We start from the raw sequence: 25256 nt of genomic DNA on the forward strand, positions 1-25256 counted from the left end.
CCTGCTGAAAAATCCAAGTTTATCCAACTCTATCCTTTTGTAAAACAAACATGTTGAGAAAGGGTGAGAGCTCAAATGCAGCTGTGTCTCTCTTTCTGAGGGGGGCGTGATCTTTTAGTGGTCAACAATGATACAGTACCAGCTAAATACAGACTTCAGTGGTCCATCTTTCATTAGAACATATGCATACTTATTTATAAACGATTGTTAACATTATTCAAAACGCAGTTGTATTTATATTTCAAATAAAATCAGATCATCTGAGAAGAACTTTCAAATGTTTTTATTTATGACGTTACTTTATATTGCATCTTTAATCACAATGACATTAATTCACATTTCTATTTTGGCGGCTATTGCTATTCCTAACATCTTGTACAGACAGACACATCCAGAATAGTAATAGCTGATTTCCAGTGTTCTACATTGACTGTATAGGCGTCAGTGATTTGTTCAGGATTACATGTAGGCACACACATGACAAGGCACACACATGACAGGGTCCCACAAGATGACAAAACAGATGGATTGTCGCACAACACAACCACAACATTTTCCTTACAATGGCAAAGAATAAACCAGTATAGACCAACTAGTGACCAGATTAGCCTTTAAACCAGTATAGACCAACTAGTGACCAGAATAGCCTTTAAACCAGTATAGACTAGTGACCAGTATAGTCTTTAAACCAGTATAGACCAAAGTGACCAGTACAGACCAACTAGTGCCCAGAATAGCCTTTAAACCAGTATAGACTAGTGACCAGTAGTCTTTAAACCAGTACAGACAAACTAGTGACCAGAATAGTCTTTAAACCAGTACAGACCAACTAGTGACCAGAATAGTCTTTAAACCAGTATAGACTAGCGACCAGAATAGCCTTTAAACCAGTATAGACCAAATAGTGACCAGAATAGTCTTTAATCCAGTATAGACTAGTGACCAGTATAGACCAAATAGCAGTTTCATCTGGTGTACTAGACCTGGGCCTGACGTCTAGGTAGTCTGACACATTACAGATATAAGGGCCTGATGTCTAGGTAGTCTCAGACACAGTACAGATATAAGGACCTGATGTCTAGGTAGTCTCAGACACAGTACAGATATAAGGACCTGATGTCTAGGTAGTCTCAGACACAGTACAGATATAAGGACCTGATGTCTAGGTAGTCTCAGACACAGTACAGATATAAGGACCTGATGTCTAGGTAGTCTCAGACACAGTACAGATATAAGGACCTGATGTCTAGGTAGTCTCAGACACATTACAGATATAAGGACCTGATGTCTAGGTAGTCTCAGACACAGTACAGATATAAGGACCTGATGTCTAGGTAGTCTCAGACACAGTACAGATATAAGGACCTGATGTCTAGGTAGTCTCAGACACAGTACAGATATAAGGACCTGATGTCTAGGTAGTCTCAGACACAGTACAGATATAAGGACCTGATGTCTAGGTAGTCTCAGACACAGTACAGATATAAGGACCTGATGTCTAGGTAGTCTCAGACACAGTACAGATATAAGGACCTGATGTCTAGGTAGTCTCAGACACAGTACAGATATAAGGACCTGATGTCTAGGTAGTCTCAGACACAGTACAGATATAAGGACCTGATGTCTAGGTAGTCTCAGACACAGTACAGATATAAGGACCTGATGTCTAGGTAGTCTCAGACACAGTACAGATATAAGGACCTGATGTCTAGGTAGTCTCAGACACAGTACAGATATAAGGACCTGATGTCTAGGTAGTCTCAGACACAGTACAGATATAAGGACCTGATGTCTAGGTAGTCTCAGACACAGTACAGATATAAGGACCTGATGTCTAGGTAGTCTCAGACACAGTACAGATATAAGGACCTGATGTCTAGCTAGTCTCAGACACAGTACAGATATAAGGACCTGATGTCTAGGTAGTCTCAGACACAGTACAGATATAAGGACCTGATGTCTAGGTAGTCTCAGACACATTACAGATATAAGGACCTGATGTCTAGGTAGTCTCAGACACAGTACAGATATGAGGGCCCCTCTTTAGATAAACAGGGAAGACAGACAAGTTGGGAGTGACATTCCAGGGTTGGAGCCCAGTGCTTAGAAGCCGGTGTCTACAGTCCAGGGTTAGTATGTGTTCTAGAAGCCGGTGTCTACAGTCCAGGGTTAGTGTGTGTTCTAGAAGCCGGTGTCTACAGTCCAGGGTTAGTATGTGTTCTAGAAGCCGGTGTCTACAGTCCAGGGTTAGTATGTGTTCTAGAAGCCGGTGTCTACAGTCCAGGGTTAGTATGTGTTCTAGAAGCCGATGTCTACAGTCCAGGGTTAGTGTGTGTTCTAGAAGCCGGTGTCTACAGTCCAGGGTTAGTATGTGTTCTAGAAGCCGGTGTCTACAGTCCAGGGTTAGTATGTGTTCTAGAAGCCGGTGTCTACAGTCCAGGGTTAGTATGTGTTCTAGAAGCCGGTGTCTACAGTCCAGGGTTAGTATGTGTTCTAGAAGCCGGTGTCTACAGTCCAGGGTTAGTATGTGTTCTAGAAGCCGGTGCCTACAGTCCAGGGTTAGTGTGTGTTCTAGAAGCCGGTGTCTACAGTCCAGGGTTAGTGTGTGTTCTAGAAGCCGGTGTCTACAGTCCAGGGTTAGTATGTGTTCTAGAAGCCGGTGTCTCCATTCCAGGGTTAATATGTGTTCTAGAAGCCAGTGTCGATGCTGAGAGAGCGTCGGGTCACATGTTCCATCTCTCCAGGGACGTACTCGCTGAAGCTGGTCTGGTGCTTGGCCAACATCTTCAGAATCTGATGCAGGTTCTGCCACCACTGGACCTTGGGCATCCGGTGCCTACGGGGGGAGGGGGTGGAAGAGAAATGTTACTGCCTGCTTAGAGACTAAAATGACACACTCTAAAAACCACATTGTAAAGCACTTCATGACAACAGGTTTGGATAGATGGACAACAGCTGTGGTACTCTACTCACTCAAAGTCAGTCTGTGCCTTAAGTTCAGTCACAGGGATGAAGGACAGGACCTTCTTACTGAAGCCGATGACAGACGCTGTGTCTGGGGCGTTGACGAACACACGACCTGGAATGGTAGAAGTTGACGAGGAGATAACCATTATATATCTACCACCCTGTTTCCACAGCTAGATGTTGTTGAATCAGAGATAAAGCTCCTCCTCTTATAGTGTCTTCATAGTTCACTACTTTAACCAGAGCCTTGGCACCCTATTCCCTTCATAGTTCACTACTTTAACCAGAGCCTTGGCACCCTATTCCCTTCATAGTTCACTACTTTAACCAGAGCCTTGGCACCCTATTCCCTTCATAGTTCACTACTTTAACCAGAGCCTTGGCACCCTATTCCCTTCATAGTTCACTACTTTAACCAGAGCCTTGGCACCCTATTCCCTTCATAGTTCACTACTTTAACCAGAGCCTTGGCACCCTCTTCCCTTCATAGTTCACTACTTTAACCAGAGCCGTGGCACCCTATTCCCTTCATAGTTCACTACTTTAACCAGAGCCTTGGCACCCTATTCCCTTCATAGTTCACTACTTTAACCAGAGCCTTGGCACCCTATTCCCTTCATAGTACACTACTTTAACCAGAGCCTTGGCACCCTATTCCCTTCATAGTACACTACTTTAACCAGAGCCTTGGCACCCTATTCCCTTCATAGTTCACTACTTTAACCAGAGCCTTGGCACCCTATTCCCTTCATAGTTCACTACTTTAACCAGAGCCTTGGCACCCTATTCCCTTCATAGTTCACTACTTTAACCAGAGCCTTGGCACCCTATTCCCTTCATAGTACACTACTTTAACCAGAGCCTTGGCATCCTATTCCCTTCATAGTACACTACTTTAACCAGAGCCTTGGCACCCTATTCCCTTCATAGTACACTACTTTAACCAGAGCCTTGGCACCCTATTCCCTTCATAGATTACCACCTTAACCAGAGCCTTGGCACCCTATTCCCTTCATAGTACACTACTTTAACCAGAGCCTTGGCACCCTATTCCCTTCATAGTTCACTACTTTAACCAGAGCCTTGGCACCCTCTTCCCTTCATAGTTCACTACTTTAACCAGAGCCGTGGCACCCTATTCCCTTCATAGTTCACTACTTTAACCAGAGCCTTGGCACCCTATTCCCTTCATAGTTCACTACTTTAACCAGAGCCTTGGCACCCTATTCCCTTCATAGTACACTACTTTAACCAGAGCCTTGGCACCCTATTCCCTTCATAGTACACTACTTTAACCAGAGCCTTGGCACCCTATTCCCTTCATAGTACACTACTTTAACCAGAGCCTTGGCACCCTATTCCCTTCATAGTTCACTACTTTAACCAGAGCCTTGGCACCCTATTCCCTTCATAGTTCACTACTTTAACCAGAGCCTTGGCACCCTATTCCCTTCATAGTACACTACTTTAACCAGAGCCTTGGCATCCTATTCCCTTCATAGTACACTACTTTAACCAGAGCCTTGGCACCCTATTCCCTTCATAGTACACTACTTTAACCAGATCTTTGGCACCCTATTCCCTTCATAGTACACTACTTTAACCAGATCTTTGGCACCCTATTCCCTTCATAGTTCACTACTTTAACCAGATCTTTGGCACCCTATTCCCTTCATAGTACACTACTTTAACCAGATCTTTGGCACCCTATTCCCTTCATAGTACACTACTTTAACCAGAGCCTTGGCACCCTATTCCCTTCATAGTACACTACTTTAACCAGATCTTTGGCACCCTATTCCCTTCATAGTACACTACTTTAACCAGATCTTTGGCACCCTATTCCCTTCATAGTACACTACTTTAACCAGATCTTTGGCACCCTATTCCCTTCATAGTACACTACTTTAACCAGATCTTTGGCACCCTATTCCCTTCATAGTTCACTACTTTAACCAGAGCCTTGGCACCCTATTCCCTTCATAGTTCACTACTTTAACCAGAGCCTTGGCACCCTATTCCCTTCATAGTTCACTACTTTAACCAGAGCCTTGGCACCCTATTCCCTTCATAGTTCACTACTTTAACCAGAGCCTTGGCACCCTATTCCCTTCATAGTTCACTACTTTAACCAGATCTTTGGCACCCTATTCCCTTCATAGTTCACTACTTTAACCAGAGCCTTGGCACCCTATTCCCTTCATAGTTCACTACTTTAACCAGAGCCTTGGCACCCTATTCCCTTCATAGTTCACTACTTTAACCAGAGCCTTGGCACCCTATTCCCTTCATAGTTCACTACTTTAACCAGAGCCTTGGCACCCTATTCCCTTCATAGTTCACTACTTTAACCAGAGCCTTGGCACCCTATTCCCTTCATAGTTCACTACTTTAACCAGAGCCTTGGCACCCTATTCCCTTCATAGTTCACTACTTTAACCAGAGCCTTGGCACCCTCTTCCCTTCATAGTTCACTACTTTAACCAGAGCCGTGGCACCCTATTCCCTTCATAGTTCACTACTTTAACCAGAGCCTTGGCACCCTATTCCCTTCATAGTTCACTACTTTAACCAGAGCCTTGGCACCCTATTCCCTTCATAGTACACTACTTTAACCAGAGCCTTGGCACCCTATTCCCTTCATAGTTCACTACTTTAACCAGAGCCTTGGCACCCTATTCCCTTCATAGTTCACTACTTTAACCAGAGCCTTGGCACCCTATTCCCTTCATAGTACACTACTTTAACCAGAGCCTTGGCATCCTATTCCCTTCATAGTACACTACTTTAACCAGAGCCTTGGCACCCTATTCCCTTCATAGTACACTACTTTAACCAGATCTTTGGCACCCTATTCCCTTCATAGTACACTACTTTAACCAGATCTTTGGCACCCTATTCCCTTCATAGTTCACTACTTTAACCAGATCTTTGGCACCCTATTCCCTTCATAGTACACTACTTTAACCAGATCTTTGGCACCCTATTCCCTTCATAGTACACTACTTTAACCAGAGCCTTGGCATCCTATTCCCTTCATAGTACACTACTTTAACCAGAGCCTTGGCACCCTATTCCCTTCATAGTACACTACTTTAACCAGATCTTTGGCACCCTATTCCCTTCATAGTACACTACTTTAACCAGATCTTTGGCACCCTATTCCCTTCATAGTACACTACTTTAACCAGATCTTTGGCACCCTATTCCCTTCATAGTTCACTACTTTAACCAGAGCCTTGGCACCCTATTCCCTTCATAGTTCACTACTTTAACCAGATCTTTGGCACCCTATTCCCTTCATAGTACACTACTTTAACCAGAGCCTTGGCACCCTATTCCCTTCATAGTTCACTACTTTAACCAGAGCCTTGGCACCCTATTCCCTTCATAGTTCACTACTTTAACCAGAGCCTTGGCACCCTATTCCCTTCATAGTACACTACTTTAACCAGAGCCTTGGCATCCTATTCCCTTCATAGTACACTACTTTAACCAGAGCCTTGGCATCCTATTCCCTTCATAGTACACTACTTTAACCAGAGCCTTGGCACCCTATTCCCTTCATAGTACACTACTTTAACCAGAGCCTTGGCACCCTATTCCCTTCATAGTACACTACTTTAACCAGAGCCTTGGCACCCTATTCCCTTCATAGTACACTACTTTAACCAGAGCCTTGGCACCCTATTCCCTTCATAGTTCACTACTTTAACCAGAGCCTTGGCACCCTATTCCCTTCATAGTACACTACTTTAACCAGAGCCTTGGCACCCTATTCCCTTCATAGTTCACTACTTTAACCAGAGCCTTGGCACCCTATTCCCTTCATAGTTCACTACTTTAACCAGAGCCTTGGCACCCTATTCCCTTCATAGTACACTACTTTAACCAGAGCCTTGGCATCCTATTCCCTTCATAGTACACTACTTTAACCAGAGCCTTGGCACCCTATTCCCTTCATAGTACACTACTTTAACCAGATCTTTGGCACCCTATTCCCTTCATAGTACACTACTTTAACCAGATCTTTGGCACCCTATTCCCTTCATAGTTCACTACTTTAACCAGATCTTTGGCACCCTATTCCCTTCATAGTACACTACTTTAACCAGATCTTTGGCACCCTATTCCCTTCATAGTACACTACTTTAACCAGAGCCTTGGCATCCTATTCCCTTCATAGTACACTACTTTAACCAGAGCCTTGGCACCCTATTCCCTTCATAGTACACTACTTTAACCAGATCTTTGGCACCCTATTCCCTTCATAGTACACTACTTTAACCAGATCTTTGGCACCCTATTCCCTTCATAGTACACTACTTTAACCAGATCTTTGGCACCCTATTCCCTTCATAGTTCACTACTTTAACCAGAGCCTTGGCACCCTATTCCCTTCATAGTTCACTACTTTAACCAGATCTTTGGCACCCTATTCCCTTCATAGTACACTACTTTAACCAGAGCCTTGGCACCCTATTCCCTTCATAGTTCACTACTTTAACCAGAGCCTTGGCACCCTATTCCCTTCATAGTTCACTACTTTAACCAGAGCCTTGGCACCCTATTCCCTTCATAGTACACTACTTTAACCAGAGCCTTGGCATCCTATTCCCTTCATAGTACACTACTTTAACCAGAGCCTTGGCATCCTATTCCCTTCATAGTACACTACTTTAACCAGAGCCTTGGCACCCTATTCCCTTCATAGTACACTACTTTAACCAGAGCCTTGGCACCCTATTCCCTTCATAGTACACTACTTTAACCAGAGCCTTGGCACCCTATTCCCTTCATAGTACACTACTTTAACCAGAGCCTTGGCACCCTATTCCCTTCATAGTTCACTACTTTAACCAGAGCCTTGGCACCCTATTCCCTTCATAGTACACTACTTTAACCAGAGCCTTGGCATCCTATTCCCTTCATAGTACACTACTTTAACCAGAGCCTTGGCACCCTATTCCCTTCATAGTACACTACTTTAACCAGAGCCTTGGCACCCTATTCCCTTCATAGTACACTACTTTAACCAGAGCCTTGGCACCCTATTCCCTTCATAGTACACTACTTTAACCAGAGCCTTGGCACCCTATTCCCTTCATAGTTCACTACTTTAACCAGAGCCTTGGCACCCTATTCCCTTCATAGTACACTACTTTAACCAGATCTTTGGCACCCTATTCCCTTCATAGTACACTACTTTAACCAGATCTTTGGCACCCTATTCCCTTCATAGTACACTACTTTAACCAGAGCCTTGGCACCCTATTCCCTTCATAGTTCACTACTTTAACCAGAGCCTTGGCACCCTATTCCCTTCATAGTTCACTACTTTAACCAGAGCCTTGGCACCCTATTCCCTTCATAGTACACTACTTTAACCAGAGCCTTGGCACCCTATTCCCTTCATAGTTCACTACTTTAACCAGAGCCTTGGCACCCTATTCCCTTCATAGTTCACTACTTTAACCAGAGCCTTGGCACCCTATTCCCTTCATAGTACACTACTTTAACCAGAGCCTTGGCATCCTATTCCCTTCATAGTACACTACTTTAACCAGAGCCTTGGCACCCTATTCCCTTCATAGTACACTACTTTAACCAGATCTTTGGCACCCTATTCCCTTCATAGTACACTACTTTAACCAGATCTTTGGCACCCTATTCCCTTCATAGTTCACTACTTTAACCAGATCTTTGGCACCCTATTCCCTTCATAGTACACTACTTTAACCAGAGCCTTGGCATCCTATTCCCTTCATAGTACACTACTTTAACCAGAGCCTTGGCACCCTATTCCCTTCATAGTACACTACTTTAACCAGATCTTTGGCACCCTATTCCCTTCATAGTACACTACTTTAACCAGATCTTTGGCACCCTATTCCCTTCATAGTACACTACTTTAACCAGATCTTTGGCACCCTATTCCCTTCATAGTTCACTACTTTAACCAGAGCCTTGGCACCCTATTCCCTTCATAGTTCACTACTTTAACCAGATCTTTGGCACCCTATTCCCTTCATAGTACACTACTTTAACCAGAGCCTTGGCACCCTATTCCCTTCATAGTTCACTACTTTAACCAGAGCCTTGGCACCCTATTCCCTTCATAGTTCACTACTTTAACCAGAGCCTTGGCACCCTATTCCCTTCATAGTACACTACTTTAACCAGAGCCTTGGCATCCTATTCCCTTCATAGTACACTACTTTAACCAGAGCCTTGGCATCCTATTCCCTTCATAGTACACTACTTTAACCAGAGCCTTGGCACCCTATTCCCTTCATAGTACACTACTTTAACCAGAGCCTTGGCACCCTATTCCCTTCATAGTACACTACTTTAACCAGAGCCTTGGCACCCTATTCCCTTCATAGTACACTACTTTAACCAGAGCCTTGGCACCCTATTCCCTTCATAGTTCACTACTTTAACCAGAGCCTTGGCACCCTATTCCCTTCATAGTACACTACTTTAACCAGAGCCTTGGCATCCTATTCCCTTCATAGTACACTACTTTAACCAGAGCCTTGGCACCCTATTCCCTTCATAGTACACTACTTTAACCAGAGCCTTGGCACCCTATTCCCTTCATAGTACACTACTTTAACCAGAGCCTTGGCACCCTATTCCCTTCATAGTACACTACTTTAACCAGAGCCTTGGCACCCTATTCCCTTCATAGTTCACTACTTTAACCAGAGCCTTGGCACCCTATTCCCTTCATAGTACACTACTTTAACCAGATCTTTGGCACCCTATTCCCTTCATAGTACACTACTTTAACCAGATCTTTGGCACCCTATTCCCTTCATAGTACACTACTTTAACCAGAGCCTTGGCACCCTATTCCCTTCATAGTTCACTACTTTAACCAGAGCCTTGGCACCCTATTCCCTTCATAGTTCACTACTTTAACCAGAGCCTTGGCACCCTATTCCCTTCATAGTACACTACTTTAACCAGATCTTTGGCACCCTATTCCCTTCATAGTACACTACTTTAACCAGAGCCTTGGCACCCTATTCCCTTCATAGTTCACTACTTTAACCAGATCTTTGGCACCCTATTCCCTTCATAGTACACTACTTTAACCAGAGCCTTGGCACCCTATTCCCTTCATAGTTCACTACTTTAACCAGAGCCTTGGCACCCTATTCCCTTCATAGTACACTACTTTAACCAGAGCCTTGGCACCCTATTCCCTTCATAGTTCACTACTTTAACCAGAGCCTTGGCACCCTATTCCCTTCATAGTACACTACTTTAACCAGATCTTTGGCACCCTATTCCCTTCATAGTACACTACTTTAACCAGATCTTTGGCACCCTATTCCCTTCATAGTTCACTACTTTAACCAGAGCCTTGGCACCCTATTCCCTTCATAGTTCACTACTTTAACCAGAGCCTTGGCACCCTATTCGCTTCATAGTTCACTACTTTAACCAGAGCCTTGGCACCCTATTCCCTTCATAGTTCACTACTTTAACCAGAGCCTTGGCACCCTATTCCCTTCATAGTTCACTACTTTAACCAGATCTTTGGCACCCTATTCCCTTCATAGTTCACTACTTTAACCAGAGCCTTGGCACCCTATTCCCTTCATAGTTCACTACTTTAACCAGAGCCTTGGCACCCTATTCCCTTCATAGTTCACTACTTTAACCAGAGTCCCATGGGCCCTAGTCAAAAGTAGTGCACTATGTAGGGAATAGGGTGCCATTCGAGACACATCCAGTACCTTGTCTGAAGTTGTTGATCATCTTCTCAGTGAGCCACTGCACAGCCTTCACACCCAGCTTGGTGCCACAGTTTCTGTCGAAGGGTGTTGGTGCACCTCCCTAGAACGACAGGTGAGAGACAAATCTGTTAATCTCAGAGCAGAAAGAAAAACTTCTAGGAAGCATATTTGATCATTCATACACTTCACATTCTACATCATCTACGTCTATCCCCTAATTTCCTGATCAACAAGCTCATCATCCTTTTAATATAAGGTTGCATTTTAACATGTAAGCATCAGCAGTGTGGTTGTGTTCGTTCCGTACCTGCTGGAGGTGCCCCAGCACGTTGACCCTACAGTCGAAGATGCCCTTCCCCTCGGCAGAATACAGCTTGTGGATGAAATCAGTGGTGTAGTGAAGGTGACACTTCTCATTCCTACAAAGACAGAACCATCGAGATCCCATCATTCACTATATTAACTGTCCTATAGAGACAGAACCATCGAGATCCCATCATTCACTATATTAACTGTCCTACAGAGACAGAACCATCGAGATCCCATCATTCACTATGTTAACAGAACCATCAAGGTCCTATCATTCACTATGTTAACAGAACCATCGAGGTCCTATCATTCACTATGTTAACAGAACCATCGAGGTCCTATCATTCACTATGTTAACAGAACCATCGAGGTCCTATCATTCACTATGTTAACAGAACCATCAAGGTCCTATCATTCACTATGTTAACAGAACCATCGAGGTCCTATCATTCACTATGTTAACAGAACCATCAAGGTCCTATCATTCACTATGTTAACAGAACCATCAAGGTCCTATCATTCACTATGTTAACAGAACCATCGAGGTCCTATCATTCACTATGTTAACAGAACCATCAAGGTCCTATCATTCACTATGTTAACAGAACCATCGAGGTCCTATCATTCACTATGTTAACAGAACCATCGAGATCCTATCATTTACTATATTAACTGTCCTATAGAGACAGAACCATCGAGATCCAATCATTCACCATATTAACAGAACGAACGAGATCCTATCATTCACTATGTTAACAGAACCATCGAGATCCTATCATTTACTATAACTGTCCTATAGAGACAGAACCATCGAGATCCTATCATTCACTATAACTGTCCTATAGAGACAGAACCATCGAGATCCTATCATTCACTATGTTAACAGAACCATCGAGGTCCTATCATTCACTATGTTAACAGAACCATCAAGGTCCTATCATTCACTATGTTAAGAGAACCATCGAGGTCCTATCATTCACTATGTTAACAGAACCATCGAGATCCTACCATTCCCTATGTTAACAGAACCATTGAGATCCTATCATTTACTATATTAACTGTCCTATAGAGACAGAACCATCGAGATCCTATCATTCACTATATATTAACAGAACCATCGAGATCCTATCATTTACTATATTAACTACCCCTCTGGATGTCTTGTTGTTAACCTCTATAATGGGGTCTTACCTGTTGACCTCTAATGGTGCACTGTGGTTAACCTCTATAATGGGGTCTTACCTGTTAACCTCTATAATGGGGTCTTACCTGTTGACCTCTAATGGTGCACTGTGGTTAACCTCTATAATGGGGTCTTACCTCAGCACCAGACCCCTCTGGATGTCTTCCTTCATCTTCTCTGCGAGATGCTCCACGTTAGTCTGAAAGGGCAGGGTCGTATTTATTAAGACTACATGGATCATTTATCCCTCTGTTCAGGAAGTCTAACCTACAGTACATGGATCATTTATCCCTCTGTTCAGGCAATAGTACATGGATCATTTATCCCTCTGTTCAGGAAGTCTAACCTATAGTACATGGATCATTTATCCCTCTGTTCAGGAAGTCTAACCTACAGTACATGGATCATGTATCCCTCTGTTCAGGAAGTCTAACCTATAGTACATGGATCATTTATCACTCTGTTCAGAAAGTCTAACCTACAGTACATGGATCATTTATCACTCTGTTCAGAAAGTCTAACCTACAGTACATGGATCATTTATCACTCTGTTCAGGAAGTCTAACCTACAGTACATCCATATGAAATTACTTTGTGGTCTGTCTGGGATAAATGAAGACTGTGTGAGTGTCCGAGATGGCACTCTAGTGAAGACTGTTAGTCTGAGATGGCACCCTAGTGAAGACTGTTCGTCTGACATGGCACCCTAGTGAAGACTGTTAGTCTGAGATGGCACCCTAGTGAAGACTGTTAGTCTGAGATGGCACCCTAGTGAAGACTGTTCGTCTGAGATGGCACCCTAGTGAAGACTGTTCGTCTGAGATGGCACCCTAGTGAAGACTGTTCGTCTGAGATGGCACCCTAGTGAAGACTGTTCGTCTGAGATGGCACCCTAGTGAAGACTGTTCGTCTGAGATGGCACCCTAGTGAAGACTGTTCGTCTGAGATGGCACCCTAGTGAACTACTTTGGACCAAAGTAGAAAATAAGGTTCTATGCCAGCAGCAGCCTGGTTCTCACCTTTAGGTCCTGGAGGTTGAAGGGGTCCTCAAAGATGTAAGCAGCGTCTGCTCCCACAGCGATACCGGCGTAGGTTGCCAGGTAACCACAGTAGCCTCCCATAGTTTCCACTACGAACACCCTTCTCTTGGTCCCTGTAGCCGACTGCTTAATCTTATCACAACTCTAAGAGAGGAGGAGACGGACAGATGACAGACAGAGAGGGGAAGGTTAAAGACACAACTGAAAGGGTCAATCTGCAGTTCCTACATACATGGTTAAAACACGGTTAAACCTATAAACCACGGTTACACCTATAAACATGGTTAAACCACGGTTACACCTATAAACATGGTTAAACCACGGTTACACCTATAAACATGGTTAAACCACGGTTACACCTATAAACATGGTTAAACCACGGTTACACCTATAAACATGGTTAAACCACGGTTACACCTATAAACATGGTTAAACCACGGTTACACCTATAAACATGGTTAAACCACGGTTACACCTATAAACATGGTTAAACCACGGTTACACCTATAAACATGGTTAAACCACGGTTACACCTATAAACATGGTTAAACCACGGTTACACCTATAAACATGGTTAAACCACGGTTACACCTATAAACATGGTTAAACCACGGTTACACCTATAAACATGGTTAAACCACGGTTACACCTATAAACATGGTTAAACCACGGTTACACCTATAAACATGGTTAAACCACGGTTACACCTATAAACATGGTTAAACCACGGTTACACCTATAAACATGGTTAAACCACGGTTACACCTATAAACATGGTTAAACCACGGTTACACCTATAAACATGGTTAAACCACGGTTACACCTATAAACATGGTTAAACCACGGTTACACCTATAAACATGGTTAAACCACGGTTACACCTATAAACATGGTTAAACCACGGTTACACCTATAAACATGGTTAAACCACGGTTACACCTATAAACATGGTTAAACCACGGTTACACCTATAAACATGGTTAAACCACGGTTACACCTATAAACATGGTTAAACCACGGTTACACCTATAAACATGGTTAAACCACGGTTACACCTATAAACATGGTTAAACCACGGTTACACCTATAAACATGGTTAAACCACGGTTACACCTATAAACATGGTTAAACCACGGTTACACCTATAAACATGGTTAAACCACGGTTACACCTATAAACATGGTTAAACCACGGTTACACCTATAAACATGGTTAAACCACGGTTACACCTATAAACATGGTTAAACCACGGTTACACCTATAAACATGGTTAAACCACGGTTACACCTATAAACATGGTTAAACCACGGTTACACCTATAAACATGGTTAAACCACGGTTACACCTATAAACATGGTTAAACCACGGTTACACCTATAAACATGGTTAAACCACGGTTACACCTATAAACATGGTTAAACCACGGTTACACCTATAAACATGGTTAAACCACGGTTACACCTATAAACATGGTTAAACCACGGTTACACCTATAAACATGGTTAAACCACGGTTACACCTATAAACATGGTTAAACCATGGTTACACCTATAAACATGGTTAAACCAAGGTTACACCTATAAACATGGTTACAACTATAAACATGGTTAAAACATGGTTAAACCTATAAACATGGTTAAACCATGGTTACAACTATAAACATGGTTAAAACAAGGTTACACCTATAAACATGGTTAAACCTATAAACATGGTTAAACCTATAAACATGGTTACATCTATAAACATGGTTAAAACATGGTTACACCTATAAACATGGTTAAACCTATAAACATGGTTACATCTATAAACATGGTTAAAACATGGTTACACCTATAAACATGGTTAAACCTATAAACATGGTTACATCTATAAACATGGTTACAACATGGTTAAACCTATAAACATGGTTACATCTATAAACATGGTTACAACTATAAACATGGTTACACCTATAAACATGGTTAAAACATGGTTACACCTATAAACATGGTTAAAACTTGGTTACACCTATAAACATGGTTAAAACATGGTTACACCTATAAGCATGGTTAAAACATGGTTACACCTATAAACACGGTTAAAACATGGTTAAACCTATAAACATGGTTACACCTATAAACATGGTTACAACAAGGTTACAACTATAAACATGGTTACAACTATAAACATGGTTACAACTATAAACATGGTTAAAACAAGGTTACACCTATAAACATGGTTAAAACAAGGTTACACCTATAAACATGGTTACACCTATAAACATGGTTAAACTTATAAACATGGTTAAAACATGGTTAAACCTATAAACATGGTTAAACCTATAAACATGGTTAAACCTATAAACATGGTTAAACCTATAAACATGGTTAAACCTATAAACATGGTTAAACCTATAAACATGGTTAAACCTATAAACATGGTTAAAACATGGTTACAACTATAAACATGGTTAAACCAAGGTTACACCTATAAACATGGTTACAACTATAAACATGGTTAAAACATGGTTAAACCTATAAACATGGTTAAACCATGGTTACAACTATAAACATGGTTAAAACAAGGTTACACCTATAAACATGGTTAAACCTATAAACATGGTTACACCTATAAACATGGTTAAACCTATAAACATGGTTACATCTATAAACATGGTTAAAACATGGTTACACCTATAAACATGGTTAAACCTATAAACATGGTTACATCTATAAACATGGTTAAAACATGGTTACACCTATAAACATGGTTAAACCTATAAACATGGTTACATCTATAAACATGGTTACAACATGGTTAAACCTATAAACATGGTTACATCTATAAACATGGTTACAACTATAAACATGGTTACACCTATAAACATGGTTAAAACATGGTTACACCTATAAACATGGTTAAAACTTGGTTACACCTATAAACATGGTTAAAACATGGATACACCTATAAGCATGGTTAAAACATGGTTACACCTATAAACACGGTTAAAACATGGTTAAACCTATAAACATGGTTACACCTATAAACATGGTTACAACAAGGTTACAACTATAAACATGGTTACAACTATAAACATGGTTACAACTATAAACATGGTTAAAACAAGGTTACACCTATAAACATGGTTAAAACAAGGTTACACCTATAAACATGGTTACACCTATAAACATGGTTAAACCTATAAACATGGTTAAAACATGGTTAAACCTATAAACATGGTTAAACCTATAAACATGGTTAAACCTATAAACATGGTTAAACCTATAAACATGGTTAAACCTATAAACATGGTTAAACCTATAAACATGGTTAAACCTATAAACATGGTTAAACCTATAAACATGGTTAAAACATGGTTACAACTATAAACATGGTTAAAACACGGTTATACCTAAAAACATGGTTACACCTATAAACATGGTTATACCCATAAACATGGTTAAAACAAGGTTACACCTATAAACATGGTTACACCTATAAACATGGTTAACCTATAAACATGGTTAAACCTATAAACATGGTTAAACCTATAAACATGGTTAAAACAAGGTTACACCTATAAACATGGTTACACCTATAAACATGGTTAAACCTATAAACATGGTTAAACCATGGTTACACCTATAAACATGGTTACACCTATAAACATGGTTAAACCTATAAACATGGTTAAAACAAGGTTACACCTATAAACATGGTTATACCTATAAACATGGTTAAACCTATAGACATGGTTAAACCTATAAACATGGTTAAAACATGGTTACAACTATAAACATGGTTAAAACACGGTTATACCTAAAAACATGGTTACACCTATAAACATGGTTAAAACAAGGTTACACCTATAAACATGGTTAAACCTATAAACATGGTTAAACCATGGTTACAAGTATAAACATGGTTAAACCATGGTTACACCTATAAACATGGTTACACCTATAAACATGGTTAAACCTATAAACATGGTTAAAACAAGGTTACACCTATAAACATGGTTATACCTATAAACATGGTTAAACCTATAGACATGGTTAAACCTATAAACATGGTTAAAACATGGTTACAACTATAAACATGGTTAAAACACGGTTATACCTAAAAACATGGTTACACCTATAAACATGGTTAAAACAAGGTTACACCTATAAACATGGTTAAACCTATAACATGGTTAAACCATGGTTACAAGTATAAACATGGTTAAAACAAGGTTACACCTATAAACATGGTTAAACCTATAAACATGGTTAAAACATGGTTACAAGTATAAACATGGTTAAAACAAGGTTACAAGTATAAACATGGTTAAAACAAGGTTACACCTATAAACATGGTTAAAACAAGGTTACACCTATAAACATGGTTACACCTATAAACATGGTTACACCTATAAACATGGTTAAAACATGGTTACACCTATAAACATGGTTACACCTATAAACATGGTTAAAACATGGTTACACCTATAAACATGGTTACACCTATAAACATGGTTACACCTATAAACATGGTTACACCTATAAACATGGTTAAAACATGGTTACACGTATAAACATGGTTACACCTATAAACATGGTTAAAACATGGTTACACCTATAAACATGGTTACACCTATAAACATGGTTAAAACATGGTTACACCTATAAACATGGTTAAAACATGGTTACACGTATAAACATGGTTAAAACATGGTTACACGTATAAACATGGTTACACCTATAAACATGGTTACGTCTATAAACATGGTTACATCTATAAACATGGTTACACCTATAAACATGGTTACAACTATAAACATGGTTACATCTATAAACATGGTTACACCTATAAACATGGTTAAACCTATAAACATGGTTAAAACATGGTTACACCTATAAACATGGTTACACCTATAAACATGGTTACACCTATAAACATGGTTACAACATGGTTACACCTATAAACATGGTTACACCTATAAACATGGTTACACCTATAAACATGGTTACAACTATAAACATGGTTACACCTATAAACATGGTTACACCTATAAATATGGTTACACCTATAAATATGGTTACACCTATAAACATGGTTACAACTATAAACATGGTTACAACTATAAACAAGTTTACAACTATAAACAAGGTTACAACTATAAACAAGGTTACAACTATAAACAAGGTTACAACTATAAACAAGGTTACAACTATAAACAAGGTTACAACTATAAACAAGGTTACAACTATAAACATGGTTACATCTATAAACATGGTTACATCTATAAACATGGGTACACCTATAAACATGGTTACACCTATAAACATGGTTACACCTATAAACATGGTTACATCTATAAACATGGTTACAACTATAAACATGGTTACAACTATAAACATGGTTACTACTATAAACATGGTTACACCTATAAACATGGTTACACCTATAAACATGGTTACACCTATAAACAAGGTTACAACATGGTTACAACTATAAACATGGTTACAACTATAAACATGGTTACAACTATAAACATGGTTACATCTATAAACATGGTTACATCTATAAACATGGGTACAACTATAAACATGGTTACAACTATAAACATGGTGACAACTATAAACATGGTTACAACATAGTTACAACTATAAACATGGTGAAACTATAACATTTCTCCAAAACAGTGGCAGGGAGTCCAGTTTGTTATTGTTTCAACAGTGGATTGCACATTTAACTTCCTAACATATGAACTATTATGAGTCCTCTGTGTGGTGTTACTATGCTAAAACAGGCCCTGCTAAGGGAACAGAGTTGAAGATGAAGGGGCCTGGTCTAGACTTCTGGTTGGCCTCATGTTTTTAAATTGAGTTTATAGTGGCAATCTAGATTCACGTGACATCTTGTTGCCAGAGACGACCACACTGGAAATGACCCATTGGGTTTTATTGTGTTTTATCTTTCATTAGATCAGACTGACCTCCATGGCAGCGTTGACAGCCGTGTCTGCCCCCAGACTGAAGTCTGTCCCGGGTACGTTGTTACTGATGGTGGCAGGGATCACCACCATGGGGATACACAACTCGTCAAAGCTACCGCGAGCATCATACAACTCCAGCACGCCCTCGTACGCCTGTAGAGAACACACACACGCCATCAGATGGAGGCCATTAACAGTCTATCTAGCGCGTGTATTATTTCAGAAATGATTCAATATCTGTCAACACAGTCACATTGTTTAGTCTTTCTAACAGATGACATGAACTTTAAAATGAAATAGTACATTCCATCGTAGGAAGATCGAATAACAGAACATATGTGACTAAAACAACGTTTTGAGGAGGGAGGCCATATAAAATCTATTGTCTGATGCAGCACGCCATGTATGCCATTAGGGAATACTCAATATAATGTATAACACCAATCTCAATATAATGTTCTGTTTTTGTCTGTAACTGGTACCTCAAATCCCCCAACGATCAGCAGAGCCTGGATATTATGCTTGTTGATGGTGTCCACGATCTTCTGCATGCAAGTACTAGGAAGGGTTCTGTAGAGCACAAAGAACCCCCACAGCAAACACAATTCAGGAGGACATCTTTCTAATTAAAAAAAAGGGCGCACCAATAACCACATTGAGTACAAACTATCAACTGCTTTCCCTCCTAATCATCATTGTAAAACAGACCGTTTAGTCCCCAGAAGAGATCCACCCTGGCCAGTCCATCCAGCCACACCGTGCCACTCGATCTCTGTCACCTGGTAGAGGAAGAACACACGTCAGTCAATCAATATCTTTATTGTCCCGATTTGAAAATGTGCAGTCAGGATTATAATCAGTCAGTTCTCTCCATCACAATATTCTCCACATGGATTATCAATTTTTGAATTCCGTAAAGTGAGTGTGGAAGAAGTGAAAAAAGGATTGTTTTCTATCAACAATGACAAGCCACCTGGGTCTGAACATTTGTATGGAAAATTGGAGGATAATAGCAGACGACATTGCCACTCCTATTTGTCATGTCTTCAAGCTAAGCCTACGAGAAAATGTGTCCTCTCAGGCCTGGAGGGAAGCTAAAGTAATTCTGCTACCTAAGAATAGTAAAGCCCCCTTTACTGGCTCAAATAGCCGACCAATCAGCCTGTTACTAACCCTTAGTAAACTTTTGGAAAAGATTGTATTTGACCAGATACAATGTTATTTTACAGTAAACAAATTGACAACAAACTTTCAGCATGATTATAGAGAAGGACATTCAACAAGCACAGCCCTTACACAAATGACTGATGATTGGCTGAGAGAAATTGAAGATAAAAAGATTGGGGCAACTGTTTTGTTAGACTTCAATGCAGCTTTTTACATTATCGATCATAGTCTGCTGCTGGTAAAACGTGTGTGTTATGGCTTTACACCCCCTGCTATAATGTGGATAAAGAGTTACCTGTCTAACAGAACACAGATGGTGTTCTTTAATGGAAGCCTCTCCAACATAATCCAGGTAGAATCAGAAATTCCCCAGGGCAGCTGTCTAGGCCCCTTACTTTTTCAATCTTTACTTGAAAAAGTAAGTGTGTCTATGTATGCAGATGACTCAACATTATACATGTCAGCTACTACAGCAAGTGAAATGACTGCAACACTTGACAAAGAGCTGTAGTTAGTTTGTGATGGAGCCTATTTCTTCCTATTTAAGAAATGAGAGGTAGTCATACCTGTTTGACAGATGACATTAGGCTGGTATATATAGGCAGCTATATCCACAGATTTGTCGGTCAATTCCTCCACCCACCATGCACTCTTAAAGAACTCCTGGCAGACTTGATACAAAATATTTTGTAGTAATGTAATGCTTCACTGTCTCAGTCTGAAACGTTGCGCACACTGCTGCCATCTGCTGGTCAAATCTAAATTACACCTAAACTCCTTTGATTGTATGGCCTTTCTTTTGCATTTCAAACATGATTAAAGAAAAGAAAAAACATGTTGTTGTTTTTTCCTTCATTTTAGGCAGAAATTGAAAAAAAGGATCAGATTTATAGAACATACTGGGACACCTTGAAAGACAATAGAGCATCTGAATACTTGATAATACTGCTGAATCAATCTCTCGCTCTCCATCCATCTTAATAATAGATAATACTGCTGAATCAATCTCTCGCTCTCCATCCATCTTAATAATAGATAATAATGCAGAATCAATCTGCTGTCTCTCTCTTCATCCATCCATAGCATGTTTAGTGTTGTATCCTGAAGAGACTATATCCTCACCGCTCCATTGGCCAACCCCTCGAAGCCGTCATTGACAGAGTAGACCTTGTGACCGTAGGCCAGCGCCACTCTGACAGCCGACCGGACCGCTGCATTCATCCCTGCTGCTGGAGCACCCACATTCAGCACCGCCAGCGTGTGGTTGCTCTGAAGAAAGATGAGACAGAGGAGTCTACAGCCATGTCATGGGAGTAATGTCTCACAGTGAATATTAAGGCTTCCGAGTGGCTCAGCGTTCTAAGGCATCTCAGTGCAAGAGACGTCACTACAGTCCCTGGTTCAAATTCAGGCTGTATCACATCCGGCCGCACAATTGGCCCCAGGTCGTCCAGGTTTGGCCGGGGATTGGCCGTCATTGTAAATAAGAACTTGTGCTTAACTGACTTGCCTGGTTAAATAAAGGAAAAATATAATAATACCTTGGTAACAGCAGGCTTCTGAAAGGCAAGCAGTTTGTATATGTTCCAGTTGTTCTCGAAGCTCCTAAGAATATTATCATATTCAGAAAACAGTTATCAAATGTTCTTAATATCATTATATCATATTTACATACTCCATAATACCCTCAAATGTTCTTAATATCATTATATCATATTTACATACTCCATAATACCCTCAAATGTTCTTAATATCACATTCATTATATCATATTTACATACTCCATAATACCCCACCGTTCAAAAAAGCTGGGGTCACTTAGAAATATATTTGTTTTTTAAAAGAAAATGATTTTTTTTGTCCATTAAAATGTCATCAAATTGATCAGAAATACAGTGTAGACATTGTTAATGTTGTAAATGCCTATTGTAGCTGGAAACGTCAGATTTTTGTATGAAATATCTACTTAGACGTACAGAGGTGCATTATCAGCAACCATCCCTCCTGTGTTCCAATGGCACGTTGTGGGAGCTAATCCAAGTTTATCATTTTAAAAAGGCAAATTTATCATTAGAAAACCCTTTTGAAATTATGTTATGTGGCAAACAGCAGGTCAGCCACCAGGGGGAGACTCGTTGAGGCCTGGTGACAGACGGAGGATACATCACTAAGCGATGGCTCCATCTGCTGGACGTGCCAGGTCTCGACGGGCTCTCCACCCAGGACTAATTGGGGCTGATTGGGGAGTTGGTGAGTAATCAAGGGCTGATTGGGGAGTTTGTGAGTAATCAAAGGCTGATTGTTCACCAGCTGTACAAGCCCCATAAAGCTACTAGAAGGGCAGGACACAGGGAGGACTGGGGGGGAAGTGAGGTGACTTCCATGTAGTTGGAGACGGTTACCAGAGCTAAGACGAGAGAGTTGAGTTTGTGTGCCCGACAGGATACAGCAAGACCTGGAGCCCAGAAGACGGTATCCCGGAGAGTCTCATGGGAGAGACTTTTCTTTTTTATTTATTATTTAATAAACCCCCTTGGAAACTGAGCTAATCCTACTCTGTTCGTGTCTGATCAGTGTAAACATCTTCACCAAACCCCCTGGTCTGCCACAGTTAGCACAGCTGAAAACGGGCCTTCAGACCAGTTGAGTATCTGGAGCATCAGCATTTGTGGGTTCGATTACAGGCTGAAAATGGCCAGAAACAAAGTACTTTCTTCTGAAACTCATCCGTCTATTCTTGTTCTGAGAAATGAAGGCTATTCCAATGCGAGAAATTGCCAAGAAACTGAATATCTCGTACAATGCTGTGTACTTCTCCCTTCACAGAACTGCACAAACTGTCTCTAACCAGAATAGAAAGAGTAGTGGGAGGCCCCGGTGCACAACTGAGGAAGAGAACAAGTACATTAGTGTGTCTAATTAAAGAAACAGACGCCTCACAAGTCCTCAACTGGCAACTTCATTAAATAGTACCCGCAAAACACCATTCACAACAGTGAAGAGACGACTCCGGGATGCTGGCCTTCTAGGTAGGGTTGCAAAGACTGGCCAATAAAAAATAAAAGATTAAGATGGGCAAAATAACAGACACTGGATAGAGGAACCCTGCCTAGAAGGCCATTATACTGGAGTGGCCTCTTCACTGTTGACGTTGAGACTGGACAGAGGAACCCTGCCTAGAAGGCCATTATACTGGAGTGGCCTCTTCACTGTTGACGTTGAGACTGGACAGAGGAACCCTGCCTAGAAGGCCATTACACTGGAGTGGCCTCTTCACTGTTGACGTTGAGACTGGTGTGTGTATGGGCTGTATCTATGTTAGTCTAATACTGTATATTTATACAGGACCAGTCAAAAGTTTGGGCACACCTACTCTTTACTTCTAATATTTTATACATTTTAGAATAATAGTGAAGACATCAAAACTATGAAATAACACATATGGAATTATGTAGTAACCAAAAAAGTGTTCAACAAATCAAAATATATTTTATATTTGAGATTTTTCAAAGTATCCACCCTTTGCATTGACAGCTTTCCAATGGAAGAGGTTTGGAACCACCAAGACTCTTCCTAGAGCTGGCCGCCCGGCCAAACTGAGCAGTCGGGGGAGAAGGGCCTTGGTCAGGGAGGTGACCAAGAACCCAATGGTCACTCTGAAAGAGCTCCGGAGTTTCTCTGTGGAGATGGGTGAACCCTCCAGAAGGATAACCATCTCTGCAGCACTCCACCAACCAGGCCCTTATGGTAGTGGCCAGATGGAAGCCACTCCTCAGTAAAAGGCACATGACAGCCCACTTGGAATTTGCCAAAAGGCACCTAAAGGACTCAGACCAGGATGTTTTTCAGGGACTGGGAGACTAGTCAGGATCGAGGCAAAGATGAACAGAGCGAAGTACAGTGAGATCCTTGATGAAAACCTGCTCCAGAGTGCTCAGGACCTCAGACTGGGGTGAAGGTTCACCTTCCAACAGGACAACAACCCTAAGCACACAGTCAAGACAACGCAGGAGTGGCTTCGGGACAAGTCTCTGAATGTCCTTTAGTGGCTCAGCCAGAGCCCAGACTTGAACCCGATCAAACATCTCTGGAGAGACCTGAACAGAGAGTATCTGCAGAGAAGAATGGGAGAAACTCCCCAAATACATGTGAGCCAAGCTTGTAGCATCATACTCAAGACTGTAATCGCTGCCAAAGGTGCCTCAAAAAAGTACAGAGTAAAGGGACTGAATACTTATGCATTTGTGATATTTCATTATTTTTATTTTTATGAATTAGCAGACATTGTTTTTGCTTTGTCATTATTGGGTATTGTGTAGATTGATGAGGATTTTTTAGTTCCAGTGAAGGGAAATCTTAACTCTACAGCATACAATGACATGCGAGACGATTCTGTGCTTCCAATTTGGTGGCAACAGTTTGGGGAAGTCCCTTTCCTGTTTCAGCATGACAATGCCCGGTGCATAAAGTGAGGGCCATACAGAAATGGTGTTTGAAATCGGTGTGGAAGAATTTGACTAGCCTGCACAGAGCCCTGACCTCAACCCCATCAAACACCTTTGGGATGAATTGGATCGCTGACTATAAGCCAGGCCAAAACGCCCAACAACACCAATGCTCTTATGGCTGTTATAGCAGCAAAGGGGGGACCAACTCCATATTAATGCTCTTGATTTGGGAATGAGATGTTCACCAAGCAGATACTTTTGGTCACGTGGTGTATCATATTCATAAGATATTTGACATCTCTCACCTTCCTCTCAGTTGGATGGCTTCATCAAACCTCTTTTCATTCATGGCCTTCTGAACCTCTTTAGTCTACAGGTAAGACACACATCATATAATCATACGATCGTCAGAATTCGATTTGTGCAAATCCC

The 25256-nt window shown here is 41.0% G+C and overlaps 1 protein-coding gene across 1 annotated transcript in view; it reads right to left on the reverse strand.

Moving 5' to 3' along the window:
- Positions 1-268: 268 nt before the first annotated feature.
- Positions 269-25256, reverse strand: part of pfkla (phosphofructokinase, liver a) — a 60104-nt gene continuing 35116 nt past the window's right edge. Inside the window, exons 11-22 of the mRNA XM_020461684.2 lie at positions 25130-25194; positions 21918-21981; positions 21499-21645; positions 19918-19988; positions 19692-19779; positions 19210-19362; positions 13230-13394; positions 12348-12409; positions 11026-11137; positions 10719-10818; positions 2974-3079; positions 269-2836 (exon numbers count right to left, since the gene is read on the reverse strand). Coding sequence (XP_020317273.2) covers positions 2689-2836; positions 2974-3079; positions 10719-10818; positions 11026-11137; positions 12348-12409; positions 13230-13394; positions 19210-19362; positions 19692-19779; positions 19918-19988; positions 21499-21645; positions 21918-21981; positions 25130-25194 — 1281 coding nt within the window. The 3' untranslated portion in view covers positions 269-2688. The remainder of the gene's footprint in view (positions 2837-2973; positions 3080-10718; positions 10819-11025; positions 11138-12347; positions 12410-13229; positions 13395-19209; positions 19363-19691; positions 19780-19917; positions 19989-21498; positions 21646-21917; positions 21982-25129; positions 25195-25256) is intronic.

Source organism: Oncorhynchus kisutch, linkage group LG26 (assembly GCF_002021735.2).
Source record: "Oncorhynchus kisutch isolate 150728-3 linkage group LG26, Okis_V2, whole genome shotgun sequence".
NCBI lineage: Eukaryota > Metazoa > Chordata > Actinopteri > Salmoniformes > Salmonidae > Oncorhynchus > Oncorhynchus kisutch.